The sequence below is a fragment of the Anguilla rostrata genome, chromosome 17 (genome assembly GCF_018555375.3).
Source record: "Anguilla rostrata isolate EN2019 chromosome 17, ASM1855537v3, whole genome shotgun sequence".
In the NCBI taxonomy this organism is placed as follows: Eukaryota; Metazoa; Chordata; class Actinopteri; order Anguilliformes; family Anguillidae; genus Anguilla; species Anguilla rostrata.
This window is the reverse complement of record NC_057949.1, coordinates 28072753-28091641: the sequence shown is the minus strand read 5'-3', so window position 1 is coordinate 28091641 and position 18889 is coordinate 28072753. Positions and strand designations below refer to the sequence as shown.

The 18889-nt window shown below is 55.5% G+C and overlaps 1 protein-coding gene and 1 long non-coding RNA gene across 4 annotated transcripts in view; one reads left to right on the top strand and one right to left on the bottom strand.

Moving 5' to 3' along the window:
• The window catches only part of LOC135243804 (G patch domain-containing protein 8-like), a 41713-nt gene extending 25207 nt beyond the window's left edge, over positions 1–16506 (top strand). The window contains exons 4-9 of one of the 3 annotated variants that reach the window (XR_010326791.1): positions 7832–7899; positions 8073–8159; positions 8996–9139; positions 9841–9977; positions 10789–15855; positions 15908–16506. Coding sequence is in view for 2 of the 3 variants with exons in the window: in XM_064315859.1 (XP_064171929.1) it covers positions 7832–7899; positions 8073–8159; positions 8996–9139; positions 9841–9977; positions 10789–14848 (4496 nt within the window). In the remaining variant the exon portion in view is untranslated. Of the gene's footprint in view, positions 1–4400; positions 4443–7831; positions 7900–8072; positions 8160–8995; positions 9140–9840; positions 9978–10788 lie in introns of all 3 variants that reach the window. The other 2 variants (XM_064315860.1, XM_064315859.1) reach the window with 2 other exon arrangements.
• On the bottom strand, positions 9432–9766 carry LOC135243805 (uncharacterized). The gene is made up of 2 exons (XR_010326792.1): positions 9662–9766; positions 9432–9609 (listed from the first exon to the last, which is right to left on the bottom strand). It is a non-coding gene; the product is annotated as an uncharacterized LOC135243805 (long non-coding RNA).
• Positions 16507–18889: the final 2383 nt, after the last annotated feature.

Below are 18889 nucleotides of genomic sequence, written 5' to 3'. Positions count from 1 at the left end.
GCGTGGTTGTGGGGTTGCGTCCGGAGGTCATTTCCCCTCGTTGCTATGACGCCACCTCCGCCTCCGTCTCCCAGTAAGGACACGCCGCGGGCCAGCGCGGTGAACGCTACGCCGCGTTAGCGCTGGCGCCCGTGAGTGTGCAGGGGGAGGGGCAGGAGGCGACCGGTCTCTGCGATTTAACGCGTTATTAGTCACGTTACTCGCTCACATCGGGGACAGATCACGGATGAGCTGTGAATGAAGTGTGCGCTGATTTGTGCTGTAGCTTACCGCCGCTTCGCTGCGCTGAGAGGCTCGGCTTGGCCCGCTAGCTCCGCTGAGGGTTACCGTGCGTTTCTGTTTGGCGGGTTGGCGGTAAATCGGCGACGTGAAACGGGCGATCTCCGGCACGGCTGGACGACAGTCTTGGGACTGTCTCTTAATTGCAGCTTAGCGGGTTTGTTGCCTCCCCAGTGTGGAGGCGTGGGCGTGCAGCTTAGCGGCAGCATGTGCTGAACCTGCATTCTACCGATTCTTAGCCTGTGTGTCTCAGTGGTGGGCTTACGCTACGCGTGCATGCAGTGATTCACATGGCATGTTAGGTTGGTATCAGGGTATCAGAGTTCTGGATGTTGGGTTGGTATCAGGGTATCAGAGTTCTGGATGTTGGGTTGATATGAGGGTTCTAGACATTGGGTTGGTATCAGGGTTCTAGATGTTGGGTTGGTATCAGGGTTCTAGATGTTGGGTTGATATCAGGGTATCAGGGTTCTAGATGTTGGATTGATATGAGGGTTCTAGACATTGGGTTGGTATCAGGGTTCTAGATGTTGGGTTGGTATCAGGGTTCTAGATGTTGGGTTGATATGAGGGTTCTAGACATTGGGTTGGTATCAGGGTTCTAGATGTTGGGTTGGTATCAGGGTTCTAGATGTTGGGTTGATATCAGGGTGTCGGAGTTCTAGATGTTGGGTTGATATGAGGGGTCTAGACATTGGGTTGGTATCAGGGTTCTAGATGTTGGGTTGGTATCAGGGTTCTAGATGTTGGGTTGGTATCAGGGTATCAAGGTTCATGATGTTGGGTTGGTATCAGGGTTGTAGACGTTGGGTTATAACTCTTTTGTAAGAGCTTTGCTAGCCTTGCTCCTGGAGCCCATGAACTGCACACATGGCATTAAAGTTTGTGTCATGTGCTTTAAAAATGGCCTTCAGCAGTGTGACAGAGCAGAGACCTGAGTCTGACCTAAGTCTTCACGCGCTGGCGGCTGTTTGGCACTGGCATAAAAAAACCTGCTTGCTGAGTCCCTCTGGAGCTCGGCCACTGCTGCCACAACGGGCCTTTTTACTGCTCAGAAGCAGGTAGTAAAAGCTCCATTACCTCTGCCTCTTACCCCTTTAACCCTTTTGGGGTTTTTAGGAATGTTTTTAGTTTTTTTTTCCCCCCCAAAATTCTAAGCCAGTGTTCTAGAACTCCATCGGCTTTCAGTCACCGGCAGCGATTGTGACATCATCAGCGTTATTAGAATGTTCAGCTCAGAACATTCTAATCACATTATCTGTGATCTCACACCTTGAAGGGTTGAGGCAGGATGGAGGAGTCTGTGGAGGGGTCAAGTCCGAGCGGGGAGACCGGCAGAGCGAAAGAGCAGCGGGTGTCTGCTCCTCAGTACGGGGGCGTGTGTGGCCTCCGAGTTGACGGTAAGCTCGAGAAGGCCTGCCGTCGCCATCTGTAGGCGAGAAAGGGAATTGCAGCGATGCGGGAGGGGGTTGCTGGTGCATTTCCTGCTTTGCCGCTCCGCCTGGCGTGCGCTCAAAGATCCGCCGGTCGCCTGCGCGTCGCGGCGAGAGTCGCGGCGCGCTCCGACAGGAGGTAGGCCTGCTCGCACGGCCCGGCGGCTTTCTCTCTCTCTCCGGCTTTCCCTCCTTTACCCGTATGAGCAGGTACCGACTGTGTGATTGTCCCGTGTGGCAGACTGCATTCACTCGCTTCTGAGGGTGTGACAGAGGCATGCCTGAGCGGAAGCTGTGACGTGGGGTCTGGCGTGCGGTTGTGCCCGATGCATGTCACTGTCTCTGCATGCTACTCGTGTGCCTGGCTCTCCGTTTCCGGTTCGAGGAGATCGGAACGTCGCGGCATGCCTGGATTGCGTTGTCTGAAGTTCCTCAGCACGTTTTTTTTTTCGGTGTAGCCGAGCACCCCGATTATGCACTAACAACACGCCCCCGTTGTCTGTTCATAAATGTAATAAAGCTCTGGCCTAAGCAATATTTCAGCCTTTTTCATTTTGTCAAAGTTGATTCGTTTATTACACATTGTATCCCATGCCCTGAGTTTGCACTGTAATGATTCTTGTTCTTATTCTTCTTTTGTTTTTTTTTTTTGTTTTTTTGTTGCCTTTTTAGGTAAGGTTTGTAGGACCTTCCCCCTTCCGTGTGTATGTGTGTTTTTTCTCTCACCTTAACATCTCTGTGATTGACCCTAATGGCTTCTCTTAAGCTCCGCCCACCTGCTGTATTCCACTAAGCTCCGCCCACCTGCTTACACCACTAAACCTGTGTCACCTCACACATTTGGCTCAGTCCTTTGCCGCTATTGATTTTTGAAAAATAAAGCAATCAAGTTTGACGTGTTGGGGGAGGGTAGAAAATAGCTCCATTCTTCAGAAGAAAAAAGGTACTATTCTGTGGAATCCTTAATCACGCAAACGAATATGAAATGTGACATTTTCCCCTGTCCATGGCTGCGATTAAAGTTATGGTCCGCTTCCAGTCCTGTGCGACTCTTTTGAATGGCTTGCTGAATGTACTTTGTCTCTTTCCCTGTTTGCTCTTGTGGAGTACCGGTGTGGCCAGGTTTTTGTTGTTGTGTGGGACTCAGATATGTCCTAAGCCCCCTCCCCATCCCTCCTGCCCCCCTTACAAAACCCTCATGCCATCCACCTGCCCTCCTGTCCACCCCCCGCCTCCCTGCCGCCGCATTGCATGCTGGTCCGAAGGCTTTCTGTCTCACCTGTCTCTGGCTCATCTTTTGAACGCGAGCTTTGAGCAGTGCAGCCGAATCGAGGGGGGGCGGCCGCCGGAAGTCAGCAGCGGGCTTTCGATTGGGCCCCCGCCCCCAGAGGGGGGGCCGCTGTGCCACATATAACGGTCAGGAAATGAAGGTTGCAGGTTCGATACCCACGTAGGACCCCATGCCCTTAAGAAAGGAGCTTAACCTGAATCGCTAACCTTCAGTGTGTGTCTAGCGACATAGCTCAGGAGGTAAGAGCGGTTGTCTGGCAGTCGGAGGGTTGCCGGTTCGATCCCCTGCCCTGGGCATGTCGAAGTGTCCCTGAGCAAGACACCCAACCCCTAACTGCTCTGGCGAATGAGAGGCATCAATTGTAAAGCGCTTTGGATAAAAGCGCTATATAAATGCAGTCCATTAGCTGTAAACTGGATACTGTGTAGAAATGCAAGTGTGTCCGTCACCGTGGATACGAGCCACTGCTGAATAGCAATGATCACAGCATAACAGCTCCCGTATTGTCCTTCATAAGACCATGCCGCCCCCCAATGACGATGCACTGTTCAAAGCTTGTTCTCGGCTAGCTGTCTGAAATGACACCTTTTTCCCCCTTTGAATTATAGTTTTTCAGTTCCCAGAACCCCTTGCGTCAGGGCGTCCAGAGAAAAGGGGGCGGGGCCATTAAAGCTGAGAGCCAAATAGCAGCTTGTGCCAGTTGGGTGGAGGGGTGGGTGCACTGAAGGTGTGGGAGAGGGGTGCACTCTGGTGGATGTGTGTTAGCTGTGCGCCTGTGTGTGTTTGTGGGGGCGGGACGGGTGGCGGTGGGATAAGGGTGGGGGGTGGGGGGGGGGGTTTGGGGAGCATGAATTGGTGGAACCTATCATTGGGTGATTCACACAGGGGCCAAGTGTTCTCTTCAACTTGAACCATGAGGTAGAGTCCTGTGCATGCCAATTTCTCCCCACGGGGGAGGGGGGCGGAGTCTAACGTTCAGCCGTTACAATATTTGAAGCATCCCCCGTTTTTCATTTTGGAACCTTTCTGCCGTACTAACTAAGCTAATTGTGATGCTAATTAACTTGTGCAGTAAGTCATTTGTTAGTGTTGTCTTTAATATTGTGACGGCATTGTTTTGTGGACCACCCCCACCTCCTCCTCCTCCCCCCCCCCACATGACTGAATCATAGTGCTTAAGTGGGGAGTGCCTACATTTGTCCCCCCCCCCTCGAAAGAGCAAGGAGGAGGCGTGGGTGGGGGAGGTGGTGAGAGGCACGCTGATGAGTTTGAGGAGGTGGATATATTGTCCCCCTCTGCCTACCCAACACCCCCCACCCGCCACACACCACCCCCCCCCTCCCCCCGCTGTCTTCCAGAATGTTCCAGCTTAACCAATTGGTGTTTCTTTCTTGCAGCGATATGATCCTGGCCATGTTGTGGTGATGGTAAACTTAGTGGTAATTTTCTTTCCCCTGATTGAATTGTTTTCATTTTATTTTGTTTTTATTTTTGTACATTTTTTTGTCATCAGTGCACCGATGCCAATAGGCTTTCAATTTCCTCTCTGTTGTAGCCTTCATTCTGCTGCTTGTTTATCGATATCCGTCATCTGTTAGTACGTTCTCTTCGTTTGTTTTCAGTTTTTTTTTTGAAAAACTACACACCTCATTTCAGTGCACATTCCTTCGTGGTTGTTTTTATCCACACCTACACGGGTCACGGAAGTAATATCAGTTTATCGTTTCAAATAATTGCTCGGGGGGGAAAATATGAAGTATTTTCCTCCGGTTACATTTTCAGTTTGTACTGACAAATTCTGCTACTTCTTTGGGCCTGTTTTTGTGGTTCCTGCCGCCTGTAGCTGGAGGATCCCAGGCAGCACCCCCTGTTGGCGGGTTTCTGACCCTACAGCACTGACTGTCAGCCAGATGCAGTTAATGACCAGACAAAAAAAAAACGCACAAATGTTTTTAGCTAGTGGAGGGGAACGAGTGGAGAAGCAAGGCTGAGACAAGGCTAATTACCCCACGCCTTGCCTTACTTACAGGGTAGAAAGGGTCTGTCAGAGGACCCCCCTCATACTCTGAAACTTGGTAGAGTCCATAGGTACCCTGAGACCCCCCTCCCCGTACAGTTAAACATGGGAGAGTACATAAGCACCTTTTTATCCCTTATTTTAGGACTGTTCCTCAGCTTCAGCCTCTGTCATCCCCACCTGCAAATGTTTCACCCGTTAGTCTCCCGAGTAAGCTGCCCCCCCCCCGAAGGGTGCTGAGAGAGCAGGAGCAGGGACCGCTTCTTTCAGCGTCCAGCAACGGACCTTTAAATTAGCATCCTAGCGTCCGCTGCCTTTACTCTCCCCCCCCCCCTACGGACACACTTTGGGTGGCTTTCCCCGTGAAGGTGTTAAGCCTTCGAATTTGAATGAAGCTAACCTGAAAACAGCCTGCGTTACAGCCCGGACGTAAATGAAAACCTGCTATTTTTAGCGTGTCGTTTCGTTGCAACGCGAGCCGGCGTTTTAATCATCGTCCGGCGTGTTGCTCGGGCGACCCGCGTTAGGCTTCCCCGCCGCAGCTGGCTTGCAGACATCGCTGTTGGGGCAGAATGGTCAGACGAGGCTTGGGCTCACCCTCCCACACACTGTCCGTGGCTTCGGTTGTACCATTGGGCCACGGGCGCGGAGCGTGGGAGAGCTATCGCTACCGCTAGCAGTTTCCCGCCACACCGGTCCGCTCGAGGGGCTGAGGACTAATAAAGCGTCTAATTAGGGTCGGCGGAACGCGAGGCTTCCCCTTCCTCCCCGTAAGCGCTCTGGTCTGTCGCCCGTCGACGTTTCATAGCGAGAATCATAGCGAGTGTAAAATAAATAAATGTAATAGAGAGTATTATAGCGAGAATTATAGCGAGTGTAAAATAAATAAATGTAATAGCGAGTATTATAGCGAGAATTATAGCGAGTGTAAAATAAATAAATGTAATAGCGAGTATTATAGCGAGAATTATAGCGAGTGTAAAATAAATAAACGTAACGTATTCCCCGGGTCTCCCGGAGCACGGGGCGGCCTGCGTAGCATAACGGCCGCTGGCGGAACTCTCAGATCTAATCTCGCTTCGATTAGTTCTAAATTTAGTCGCTGACTTCGCACGACAGGCTTTTCATTAACTTTAGTCACTGCTGCACTTGTGTCACGACGCAAGTGAAAAATTGGAGGGAAGGTGGAATGTGTTGGGATGAGGACCCGCACCAGGCTTCCGCCTTACTTAACGGCCCGCACGGCGTGAAACTCGATGTTAGGCTGTAGGTGGTGTTCCTCCCGTGCTCGGAGATTGAAGTGTATGCACTCGCTGAAGAGCAGGTTTAATTGGAAGAAGCTTAATTGCTTTTTCCTTTCAGTGAGCTGAGGCCTGTGAGCGTCTGTCCCCTCCCAAAGGCTGCTGGGAAATTACATAAGAAAAGGAGGGAATAAAAGTACTTTGGGAAAGATAACACATTACTTCAGGCTCTCATTCCTCTCTGTTTAATGTTAGTTTTATTCCAACGACAGAAGAGCTGAACAAGCTGACTGTGCATTAACTGTCTTTATTAATTCTGAGCCCTTTGTAGCTGTATCGCATTTCTCGAAATCGTATTTATTCATTTGCAAGCCCTGCATTGGCCCAAGGGTGTAACCTTTCTGGTATAGTTTTTTTTTTAATGAAAATGCAGAAGGGAAAACAAAAAAAAAAACTGAAACCAAACAAACTAATTGGAGCCTTGTTGATTATGGTTACTGGCAGAAGCAGCAGCGTAGTACAAGTTGTGTCTTGTGCATTCTGTTTACTGACTGTCCGTCCACTTTCCCCTTCCTGTCCCTCCCCCTCCCCACCTGCCCCCAGGTAAGTACCCCCTCCCCCCTCCCCCCCTGCACTGTCACCATGGCGATCACTTGCCTGTGACATCACCTCGCTGCCGTAGTTCAGTGCTTGTGTCCTTACCCTTCCTCTCTCTGCTTTGTTTGGCTGGTTATGAGTGGATTAAACAAATGTATCGATCTCCCGATATAGTTTTGATTTTTAATTTTTTTATTTTATTTGTTTTTTAATTTCATAATTATCGTTATTTTCTCTCTGTTTTTTTGTTTTCATAAGTTCCTTTTCTTCTGATCCAGCTCTTTTCACAGCTTCTGTGAGGCCTTTGAGCCGACGAGCCCACCCCCCTGTGTTAAGAGGAGGGGGGAGGGGTGTGTCGTAGTAAATGGGATGGTTGTGGGGGAGCCCATTTGCCAAAAAAGAGAAAAAAAAAGGTCTAGAGCCTCAGCTGGAACCTGCAATGTCACATGGAGAGCATTTACCCCTTTGAAGAGCAGGTTTTTGGGAATGTCTTTTCAGAATTCTAACTCTGTGTTCTAGAACTCCATTGGCTTTCAGTTGCCAGTCGTGATTGTGACATCAGCGTTAGAGTGTTCCGTGACTGTGGCACGTCACTCGAACCCTGATGGGCTGTCCCTCCTAGAGGACGCGAGGTCAGACCGGCCCTGCGACGCAGGATCAGTGCTAGCGCACGCGCGCGGTCTGTGAGGTCTAGCGGCTACGTGCAAGCTGTGAGAATGGCTGGTGTTTGGTTCACTGTAGCTCTCTGGTCTCTGCACATCAGGGCAGTATCTCTAACCCAACATACTGCGCAGTAAGACAGCTGTCCGCAGCTGAGCCGAGCTCACTATTCTCTGTGCCCTAACTTTGTCTCTCTCTCTCTCTCTCTCTCTCTCCCTCCATCTCTCTTTCCCTCTCGCATTCTCCGTCTATCTTTCTCTTCCTCTTTCTCCCTCTGTCTCTCCCTCTTCTCCCTCTCTCTCTCTCCTCTCAGGGCGCACGGACCCTGTGCCCATCACCCTCAAATATGACGTCATGGGAATGGGACGTATGGAGATGGAGGTGAGACCTGCGTAACCGTGGTGACTGGCAGGAGGGAGGGGGAGTGTGAGTGCGAGTGCCCGCGCGTGTGTGACTGAGTGTGTGTGCCTGCCTGCCTGCGTGTGTGTGTGTGAGTGTGTTTGAGTTTATTTGTGTGTGTGTGAGTGCGCGTAACTGACGTGTGTGTGCTGCAGCTGGACTATGCGGAGGACGCCACAGAGAAGAGGCGAGCGCTGGAGGTGGAGAAAGAGGACACAGAGGAGCAGCGCCAGAAGTACAAGGTCAGAGTCTCCCCCTCTCTCTCTCTCTCTCTCCCCCTACTCTCCCTCTCTCTCTTTCTCCCCCTACTCTCCCTCTCTCTCTTTCTCTCTCTCTCACTCTCTCTCTCTCCCCAACCCCCCTCTCTCTCCCCAACCCCCCTCTCTCTCTCTCACTCTCTCTCTCCCCAACCCCCCTCTCTCTCTCACTCTCTCTCCCCAACCCCCCTCTTTCTCTTTCTGTCTCCCCAACCCCCTCTCTCTCTCTCTCTTTCTCTCTCCCCAACCCCCCTCTCTTTCTCTCTCCCCACCCTCTCTCTCACTCTCTCCCCACCCTCTCTCTTTCTCTCTGCTGTTTCGCTTTCCTCTCTCTCTCTCCCCCGCAGAAACACTGATGCACCACAGGAGTGACATCACCATGACATCACTAACGGGTGATGCAGTGCAGCTGAAAGCAGTCACTGCGTTAGTGTGGCTGGGGTGGGGCTCCCTGCTGCATGCTAATGGGCTCTCGTTGCTGTGGGCGCTGCGGGGCCGTGTGGCAGCGCGGGGGCAGCATCAGTAGCTGCTCAGTGAAGACTGCGCCGGCCCTCGCTGCGTTAGTCACCCAGACTGGGGCAGATGTGTGTGTTACCCGCGTCTGACAGCTGCGTGGGCACGGACACGGGAGCACTGACGTTACTGTTACTGTGTGTGTGTGTGTGTGTGTGTACGTGTGTGTGTGTGTGTACGTGTGTGTATGTGTGTGTGTGTGTGTGTGCGTGTGTGTGTGTGTGTGTACGCCTGTGCGCGTGTGTGTGTGTGTGCGCGTGTGTGGGGTGTGTACGTGTGTGTCTGCGTGTGTACGCCTGTGCGTTCAGGATTTCGCTGAAAAGGAGAAAGCAATCGCCAAAGCCTTGGAGGACCTGAGGGCAAACTTCTACTGTGAGCTCTGTGACAAGCAGTACCAGAAGCACCAGGAGTTCGACAACCACATCAACTCCTACGACCACGCCCACAAGCAGGTAGGGCGGGAGTCCCCACGCGCAGTCCTCACCCCCCCCCCCCCCCAAACACCTGCGCCCCTCGCCCCCAAACACTGCACCCCTCCCCCTCCACTCTTGCAGTCCTCCCGCTCCTGTGTGTGTCTGATACACCTGGCCTCGCCTGTGAACCAGCGCAGTGGCATTCCACAGATATGACCCGCGAGTCACATCTGCACTGCGCGAATCGCGATAAGCGCGTCATCGCCATGGTGACGTTCGGTTTGGTATCGCTGAGAGTGAGAAATTCTATTCTTGTTCTGTTTTTTCTGGGGTGTGTGTGTGTCTGTGAGTGTGTGTGAGAGAGAGAGAGTGTGTGTGTGTGTGTGTGTGTTCCAGGTGAAAGCATCACCATGGTAGCAGGAAACGAGCTGTTTGGGACCCTTCCTGAAGCGAGTGGTCTCTAACCATTTCTGATCTCTCTCCTCCACTGCCCCCTGCACCTCTCCAACCTGCTCTGCCCTTCCTTTTCTCTGTCTCCACTGCCCCCTGCACCTCTCCAACCTACTCTTTCCTTCCTTCTCTCTGTCTCCACTCTCCCTCCATTCCTCTCTCTCTCTCTCCATCCTTCCCAACATCACTCCATCCCTTCATCTCCTTCCCTCCCCCTTCTCCATCCATCCCTGCCTGTCCCTCCCTCAATCTCTGTCTCTCCCTCCGTCCCTTCCTCTCCCCCCCCGCAGCGGCTGAAGGAGCTGAAGCAGCGGGAGTTTGCGCGGAACGTGTCGTCGCGCTCGCGCTTCCGGAAGGACGGGAGGAAGCAGGAGAAGATGCTGCGCCGGCTGCGCGAGCTGGCCGAGCTGAGGAAGCGTCCCAGCCGGTGAGGGAGCGCTGCCCCCTGGTGGCGGGAGGCCGCCAGCTGGCCTCATAATAACGCCGTAACACTCCAGTGATGTCACTGAACTCCAAACGCCCCCGCGTTTGTCACCAAGGTCTCAGGAGCATGAATCCGGAAAGTCTGCATCTGCTCTGTGCGAGTAAATGTGTGGGTGCTTTTTTCTGTAGCACATTCCATGAGAAACACTGAGCGATCACGGATTGATAAACTTGACAAAGCCGGAAGGATCCGTGTAATGACAGTACTCTCTAAAGCAAAACTGCTTTTCATAGCTGTGCTGTACCATGCAGATGTGTGAGGATAGATGTGAGTATCTATGAAATGTGAGGATAAGGATAGATGTGCATGTCTCTTTCATGTGCTGTACCATGCAGATGTGGAAGGATAGATGTGAGTGTCTCTAAAATGTGAGGATAAGGATAGATATGAGTGTCTCTAAAATGTGAGGATAAGGATAGATGTGAGTGTCTCTAAAATGTGAGGATAAGTGATGGAGTGTTTTCTAAAATGTGAGATAAATAGAGGGTCCGTATAAATTGAGGAAAGGATAGGATGTGTGACGTACTCTCTACAAAATGAGATAAGGATAGATATGAAGTGGTTCTAGAAATGTGAGGATAAGGATAGATGTGAGTGTCTCAAGTGTGAGGATGAGGATAGATGTGTGTCTCTAAAATGTGAGGATAAGGATAGATGTGAGTGTCTCTAAAATGTGAGGATAAGGATAGATGTGTGTCTCTAAAATGTGAGGATAAGGATAGATGTGAGTGTCTCTTTCTGTCCTCTCTGGCAGGGCTCCTGGCAGCGGCCCCATGTTTAAACCCACGACCGTGGCGGTCGATGGCGATAACGCGGAGGAGGCCACCGGCGGCCTGGAGGGCGTCCCCATGGCGATGGACTGCGCGTCGGGGGAGGGGTCGTCCGGCGAGGAGAAGGCGGCGTCCCCCATGCGAATGCCCCCCATCAGCTTCACGCTGGGCAAGGCCGGCCCCTCCCCCGCCCCGAACGCCTCCCTCGCGCCCAAGGTCAGCATGTCCTTCGCGCCCAAGGTCAGCGTGTCCTTCTCCTTCGCCAAGAAGGCCCCCGTCAAGCTGGAGACCGCCGCCGCCGCTTTCGCCGACCAGGCCGAGGAGGCGGAGGAGGGGCAGGAGGCGCAGGAGGGGCAGGAGGGGCAGGAGGGGGACAAGGCCGGGGAGGAAGCAGCCGCGGTGGCCCCCACCCCCGGGAGCCCCGGGCAGGGGGCCGAGGAGGAGGAGCAGCAGCAGCCCCAGACGGACGACGGGGGGTCCCTGGCCTCCACCCTGTCCAAGCTGAAGATGATGATGAAGAAGGGGGAAGGCGCCTCGGGCCAGGAGCCCCAGTATTACCACTACATGCCGCCCGCCCACTGCCGCGTCAAACCCCACTTCCAGTTCCTGCTGTTCATGAAGGCGTCGGACGAGACCGCAGGCCCGGAGGAGGAAGAGGCGGGCAAGGGGGCGGCGGCCTCTGAAAAGGGGGCGGGAACTTCTGAAAAGGGGGCGGCGGCCTCTGAAAATGGGGCGGTGGCCTCTGACAAGGGGGCGGTGGCCTCTGAAAAGAGGGCAGCGGTCTCAGAAAAGGGAGTGGTGGCTGTTGAAAAGGGGGCGGGGAGCACGGAAAAGAGGACAGCGGCCAACGCCAAGAAGAAGCAGCCCAAGGTCACCGAGGGGAACCCGGGGAAGAGCCCGGGGGACACTCCCGAACCTCAGGCGGTGGCGCCCGACGCCGTAACCAAGGCGCCCGCAGTGAAGGTGGAGGACGGTGTCGAGAGCTCCCCGGGGCCTGGCCCCCCTCCCCCAGAGAGAGCCGCGGCAGACTGCGGCCAGCAGGGGGCGCTAGATGCGCCTGGTGGCCCCCACTCGGGGCCCCGGGTTCCGACGGGCCCCTTCTTCCCGGTCCTCGGCAAGGACGAGAGCACCACCCTGCAGTGGCCCTCGGAGCTGCTGGAGTTCACCCAGGCCCAGCCGCCCCTGTCCTACAGCTGCAACCCGCTCTACTTCGACTTCAAGCGCTCCCGAAACAAAGCGCCCCGCGCCCAGGGGCCCGCCAGACCGGCCGGGGAGGGGCCCGCAGGGGACGCCCCCACCACCAGCGCCACCGCCGCCACAGCCGCCGCCACCGCCAGGGAGACCCCGGGGGCCAAGACGGGCGGAAAGGACGACACGGGCGTGAAGGAAGAGGGCGGGGAGGACGAGGAGAACCCGCAGAACAGCAAGAAAAAAAAAAAAAAGAAGAAGCACAAGAAGTCCGTGAAGAGCTGTAAGAGCAAAGGGGCGGAGAAGGAGGCGGGGGAAGGGGCGGGGGAGGGGGAGGGGGAGGGAGGAGTCGAGACCACGGGAGAAAAAGCGAAGAAGAAGAAGAAGAAGAAGAAACACAAAATTAAGAAAAACAAGAACAGAGCCTCGGGTGCAGAGGAGGAGGTAGCGGAGGAACGAGAGGAGGAGAAGAAGGAGAAAGAGAAGGAGAAAGAGAAGGAGGCAGCGGGGCCAGTGGAAGGCACGGAGAGCAGGAAGAGGAAGTGTCCCCCGAGGGAGGAGCCGGAGAAGTCGGGGGCCAAAGAGGGGGCGGCTCAGGAGACGGAGATGCCCAAGTCTGAGGAGCACAACGGCCCCAAACGGCACAGGCCCAACGCCGGCCCGACCGCCGCCGCCCCCGCCCCCGCCCCCGCCCCCCCTCCCGCCGCCACCGCGAGGAAGAGCTCCGGGCGCGGCGGGCGGCCCAGCAGCGGGAGCGAGGAGGAAGGGGGGTCGCGCCGCCGCAGGTCCACCCCCCGGCAGCGTCGCCACCGTCGCCATGGCAGCCGGGACTCTCCGCGGTCCCGCAGCGGCTCCTCCCGCCGGGGCCGGCGCCGGGCCACCCGCAGCCGCTCGTACTCCAGCAGCTCGGAGCGCTCGACAGCGGGGAGCAGCCCCGACAGCCGCCGCCGCCGCCGCCGCCACAGGCACAGCTCCTCGGGCAGCCGCAGCGACTCCGGCGGGCGGGCCGGCGGGCGGCGCCGATCCAAGCGCTCCTCCGGCTCCGACTCGGAGCCCTCGCCGCGACGCGGCTCTTCCTCCCGCCGCCGCTACTCCTCTTCCTCCTCCTCCTCCTCATCGTCGTCGTCGGCGGCGGAGTCGCGCAGCCGATCGCGGGGCCGGCGGCGGCGGCGGCGGGGGCGGGGCCGCAGCAGCTCCCGCAGTTCCAGCAGCCAGTGCAGCCAGCGCAGCCAGCGCAGCCGACGCAGCCGAAGCAGTCGCAGTCGCAGCAGCGCGCGGTCCTGGCGCCGGAGCAGCCGCAGCTCGTCCAGCTCCGCCAAGGGCTCCCCCGCCTCCCGCCACCCCCGACCCCACCACCGCCGCGAAGGCTCCGCCCACCGGCGCGACTTCAACCGCTCCCGCATCTACCGGTCCCAGTCCCCCCGCTCGTCCTCCTCGTCCCGCGCCCCGCCCCGCCGGGACTCCGCCCGCAACGCCGCCGGCGCCGCCCCCAACCCCTCCTCTTCCTCCTCCTCCGCGGTGGCGAAGGGCGGCAGGGCGGCCGCGGGGTCCAGGGGCGGGGGCGGCGGGCCGAGGAGCCTGCTGACCGCCCGGCAGCTCCTGGAGCGGATCCAGTCCCGCAAGAGCGGCGAGGAGGGCGGCGCCGCCACCGCCGCGGGCGCCAAGCCGGGCGCCAAGGTCAAAGACCCGCCGCAGGGCTACTTCGGGCCCAGGCTGCCCCCCGCCCTGGGCAACAAGGCCATGCTGCCCCTGTTCGGCAAGAAGCCCTCGCTGCTGGCCTGCCTGCAGCGGCCCGACCCCGCCGAGAAGGCGGGCGGGGCCGGGAGCTCGGAGGCGGGCGAGGTGATCCTGGTGCAGCCCATCCGCGAGTTCCCCCCGCCCCCTCTGCCCCGGCAGGCGGAGGTGAGCGCGGCGGGCGAGGCCGTGCAGGAGGCCGAGGAGCAGCCGGAGGTCCGGGTCCCCGCCCCGGAGGCGCAGCCCCTGCTGGAGGCGCCGCTGTTCGACCCGGAGGGCGTCGCCCTGGCCCCGCCCTTCCACGCCGACCCGGGACGCGAGGGGCCCGACCCCATGCTGGAGCCCCTCCTGCAGGGCATGCCTCCGCACCCCTACCCCCGCTACCCCCCTCCCAGCCTGGAGGAGGAGGAGGAGGAGGACATGGGCGTGGAGGTGGGGGAGGAGGACGACCTGGCGCCGCTGGAGAGCCAGCCAATCACCTTCACCCCCGAGGAGATGGAGAAGTACGGCAAGCTGCAGCAGGCCGCCCAGGAGCACATCCAGCAGCAGCTGCTGGCCAAGCAGGTCAAGGCCTTCCCCGCCGCCGCCGCGGCCGCCGCCGCCGCCAGCATGGCCCCGCCCCAGCCCACCCTGCAGCAGATCCACATCCAGCAGCCGGCGGTGTCCGCCGCCTCGCTCACCAGCGTGCAGCACGCCCTCCTGCAGCACCACGCGGCCACCGCCGCCGCCGCCATGGGCCTCCACCCGCACGGCGCCCACCACCAGCACCCGCACCCCCACCTGCACGCGCACCAGCTGGCCCAGGTGCACCACATCCCCCAGCACCACCTCACGCCCTTCAGCCTGTCCGCGCTGGCGCCCTCGCTGGGCCACGCCGGGCTGCTCTCCGCTCACCCCAACGCCTTCCTGTCGGGCCAGCCCATCCACATCATCCCGGCCTCCGCCCTGCACCACACCCAGCTGGCCCTGCACCACATGCCCCACGCCGCGCTCTACCCCACCCTCTTCGCCCCCCGCCCCGGCAGCGCTGCTGCCACCGCCGCCGCCCTGCAGCTCCACCCTTTCCTCCACCCCATCTTCTCGGGACAGGACCTCCAGCACCCCCCCGGCCACGGCTCCTGAGGCCGGCCCCGCCTCCGCCCTGCTGCCAGGGGGGAGGGGCCTCCCGCGGCTCCACCCACAGGAAGTGGCGGGGGGGGGGCTGTGACTGATTGCAGCTGAGTCCGGAGTCGCGTGGGGATCGGAGTACTCGCCACGTGAGAGGAAACGACAGACGTGGCGGCAGGGACGTCAGCTGACACGGAGGCGTTGCCATGGAGGCAGAGCGGAGGAGGGAGAGAGAGAGAGAGAGACGTTCTGTCGTCCCCTGTCCCACGCCCACTGGATTCTGGGAATCGGGCCTGAAGCGTATAGAGGTGGAAAAATGTCTGAGGTGCTCTGTGCAGCTCATCTCCTGGGAAACCAGGAAAAGCACTGGAGTGTTCTTCAAGTTTGTTGTTAATGTTGCTGTTAATGTTCTTCTTTAATTCCTGTTTGTTTTTCATACAGCCAAAGAGATGCAAACGGCTGAAGCCACAGGTAGGGTCTACCCCAGTCTGTGTTGTGTAGCAGGACGGGGGTGGGGAGTCAGGGGCTCCCCGAAATGTTAGTGGCTTGGACTCGGAAGCAAATGAGCCAATGAGAAAGCTTGTGGTCCTCCGTACCGAAACGCCGTGCGGTGGGACGCCCGTCCCGCGCTGTGACGTGCTCTCGTCATGCTGTCGGCCGCGAACGCAAGCTCAGCCGATGTTATCGCTCGTTCACACTGTGAGGTCACGCTCCCGCCGCGCCTTTACCGCGATGGCGTGCCCAGGCAGACCTCAGCGCCGTGTAAACGGAGGAGAGCCGCGCCGTCGTACCCTGCGCCGGTCCGCCCTTGGACCCGGTCGAGAGGCCCGTGCCCTAATCGCGGTCATTTACCGGTGATTTATGAAATGATTTCGGTGGAATCCCCTCCTCTGGATTCCAGGGGCGCGAGCCCGTTGTCTTTGTCGCCGTGGCGATACAGGGAAGCATTCAGCCCGGTTCCCATGCCCACTCGAGCGCTGTACCGTGACCGCGAACGCAGAGAGGAACCGCGCTTCGGTCAGGCGGTCTGCCCGCGACTGTGCGCAGTACACAGAGAAACCGTGTTTCGGTCAGGGGGTCTGCCCACTACAGTGAACGCAGAGAGAAACCGTGTTTTGGTCAGGGGGTCTGCCCGCGATCGTGTGTGCACACAACGCTGAGAGAAACCGTGTTTTAGTCAGAGCATCTGCTCCCATTAAATGAGGAACTCAAGTTATCAAGTTGCACTGAAAATCTTTGCATAAAATGCTGCTTTTCGTAGCATGTAACAGTTGTATGATTGTAGTATACTGCAATAATTTTATTTTTTATTTTGTTTGTATTTAAATTATTTTACGAGCTGCTCTGTGAAGAGCTGGTGTTCTTTTTTCTCTGTAATATAGCTGAGTGTAAAATTTCAACAAAAAAAATTAAAAAGGGGATGTGGTATAGTTGAACTGACTTGTAAACCTGTTGGGGTTTGTAGTTCCTGTTAACAGTGAACTTAAACAATAATGATGAATACACTGAAAACTAGTGAACGGACGTACTTGGCGTGTAGATTTCTTCAAAGCCAGTACGTTTCAGAGGTTCAGAACTCTTTTGAATATGAAGTGAATCCTATTAAAGGTGAGAATGTGCTTTGCTTTTTAATTTAATTCGGTACGTTTGTAAATAAAAGCTGATGACACGCACTGGTCTTTTGTTGTTGCAAATGGCCGACAGCTGAGTTGGCTTAATGCAGTGTGCCTTCTGTACAGCACTGTATACAGCATCCCATCTTCACACAGAACCCAGCCCAGCTTCTTCAGCTCCGCAGTGTAGAAAGAGCCAGTGGCCTGTGTTAGAGAGAGAGAGACACACACACACCCACGCACCCACCTACACACACACACGCACACACACCCACACACACACACACACACACCACACACACGCACCCACCTACACACACACACACACACCCACGCGCCCACCTACACACACACACACACACACACACTCACACACCCACGTGCCCACCTACACACACACACACACCCACGCGCCCACCTACACACACACACACACACACACACTTTAGTGGACAGTGTCTGGTACATGTCAATTTCTGGAGAGGTCACCTGCAATTCATGCAGAATAACATATCGGCATATTTGTCTTCATACGGGCAATGTCCAAACATTGTCAAACTGGTCAATTAAAGGGGGTTCGGTCAACTTGCAAGTGAGAAAAAAACTGCTACACAAATACATACTTTCCAGAAAATGAGCAGCCTTCCACAGAACAGCAGGGCTGCCTGCGTTCAGGAAAAGAAAACAGAGTGAGCTGTGTTGTGCCCAGTTATTTATCTGAGCTGTGTTTCTGTGTGTGTGACTGTGTCCTGAAGAGAACACCCCAACGACCCCCGTGCACTGAACGCCTAACTCTTACCATGTAATTCTACTTTTGCAGTTGAAGGAAAACCCAAATAATGGTTGTCATTAACGCCCTGTCTAGACCCCTGCAACAGTATCACAGGTGGAGATGTTGTTTGAAAGTGTCTTTTTAATAAATAAATAAATAAAAAGAGGTTTACTGAATATCTGGATCTGTATTTTTTTATTTATTTTTTTTTTCCACTGTTTACTTGAAGAGAAGGAAGCTCTGGCTTGACACTGGATCCAAGGCCTGTTTAGCCAATCACATGTTGGATGCAGTGGAAGTTCCTGGTTCTCCTGAGCAGTCCGTTGTGAGAGGCGGTGATTGTTTGACCTGCGGTTTTCCCCAAATGTCCGCGATTTGCACAGCTGCCTCAACATTGCTTCATTACTTTGAGCAATTTTTCCTTCCTCGGTCGTTGGCTGACACTGAGGGGGTAGTAGTCGGTCTTTGCAAAAACAAAAAAAAAAGAAGAAGAGTGACTGGAGGGAGGTCAGTTGTGTGGTTCAGTCCGCGCTGAGTATTGAATGGTTGCAGTGCTACTCTTTTAAAAGAGCCAGAGCAAACTGAGCTAAAATGGGCAGAATTGTGTGCGCTTCCTGATGAACTTTAACCCGGGGACAGCGATGCCTGGTGTCTAGAGTAGCGGTCTCAAACGCCGGTCCTGGAGGGCCGCAGTGTCTGCTTGGGTTTTTTGCAATTTTTCAATCGGCAGCCAATCTCGGCCTTGGAAACAAGGTCCGCAGACTCTTTAGCCAATCAGCGACTTGCATTAAGCACTTAAGTGCCAGAACTGCGGACACAGCGGCCCCGTGGGATTTGAGTTTGAGATCCCCAGCCTAGAGTCTCACAATGCGCTCGAGGGGAAACAAACAGGATGAAAGCACAGGGCTGTCTGGCTCCTATTGTGACGTCATGGACTCCCAACTTGGGTGTGTTCCTTAGTTAATGAATGTCTGTTGGCAGACTGTCAACAGTCCCAAGCATCTCACCGAACCACTGCAACATGGCCCAGCCCTGAATCTGGACAAGAGACCCGTAGCTTGAGGCATGACTGGCACAAGACCGGTTTAAATATGTTTGCTAGCTTAGCAGAAGCTCATACCCAAAGCATTTTCCACAGTTCATATTTTACGTACTGTCCTCTTTTACGAATGGCTACCTAGAGAAGCAGTTCAGTTTAAGCGTTACACAGTGTACAATGGCGATGTCCTATCTGGGATTTGAACCCGCAAACTCTTGAGTTGTATAGTTGCTAAACCAGTATAGTGTAGAAGCATACCAGGGAATCCACAGCCACTTCATTTCAGTTGATGTTTTATCTGTGGTAAGGAGTGGTTCTTGTGTAGTTGCAATTGACACTTAATAAAGAAGGAAGACACAGATGTGTTCAGTAAAGGGACACCTTACCTTCATATCGGTTTCTTTCAGTTCTACTTCAATCTTTGTTACACCTTTGGGTCCACCTGTCATTTAAGTTACTGACAATTCTTCCAGTCATCCGGTATTGATTTGACGGATGCTCTTAACCAGAGTAGCAAACCTTTATAATTACTTCTGTACACTTAATAGATCTGCAATAGGAAAGATGGCTAAAAGTATGATTTCACTAAACATGTAAGATGAGAACCTGTGGTCAATTAACACTACACCTGG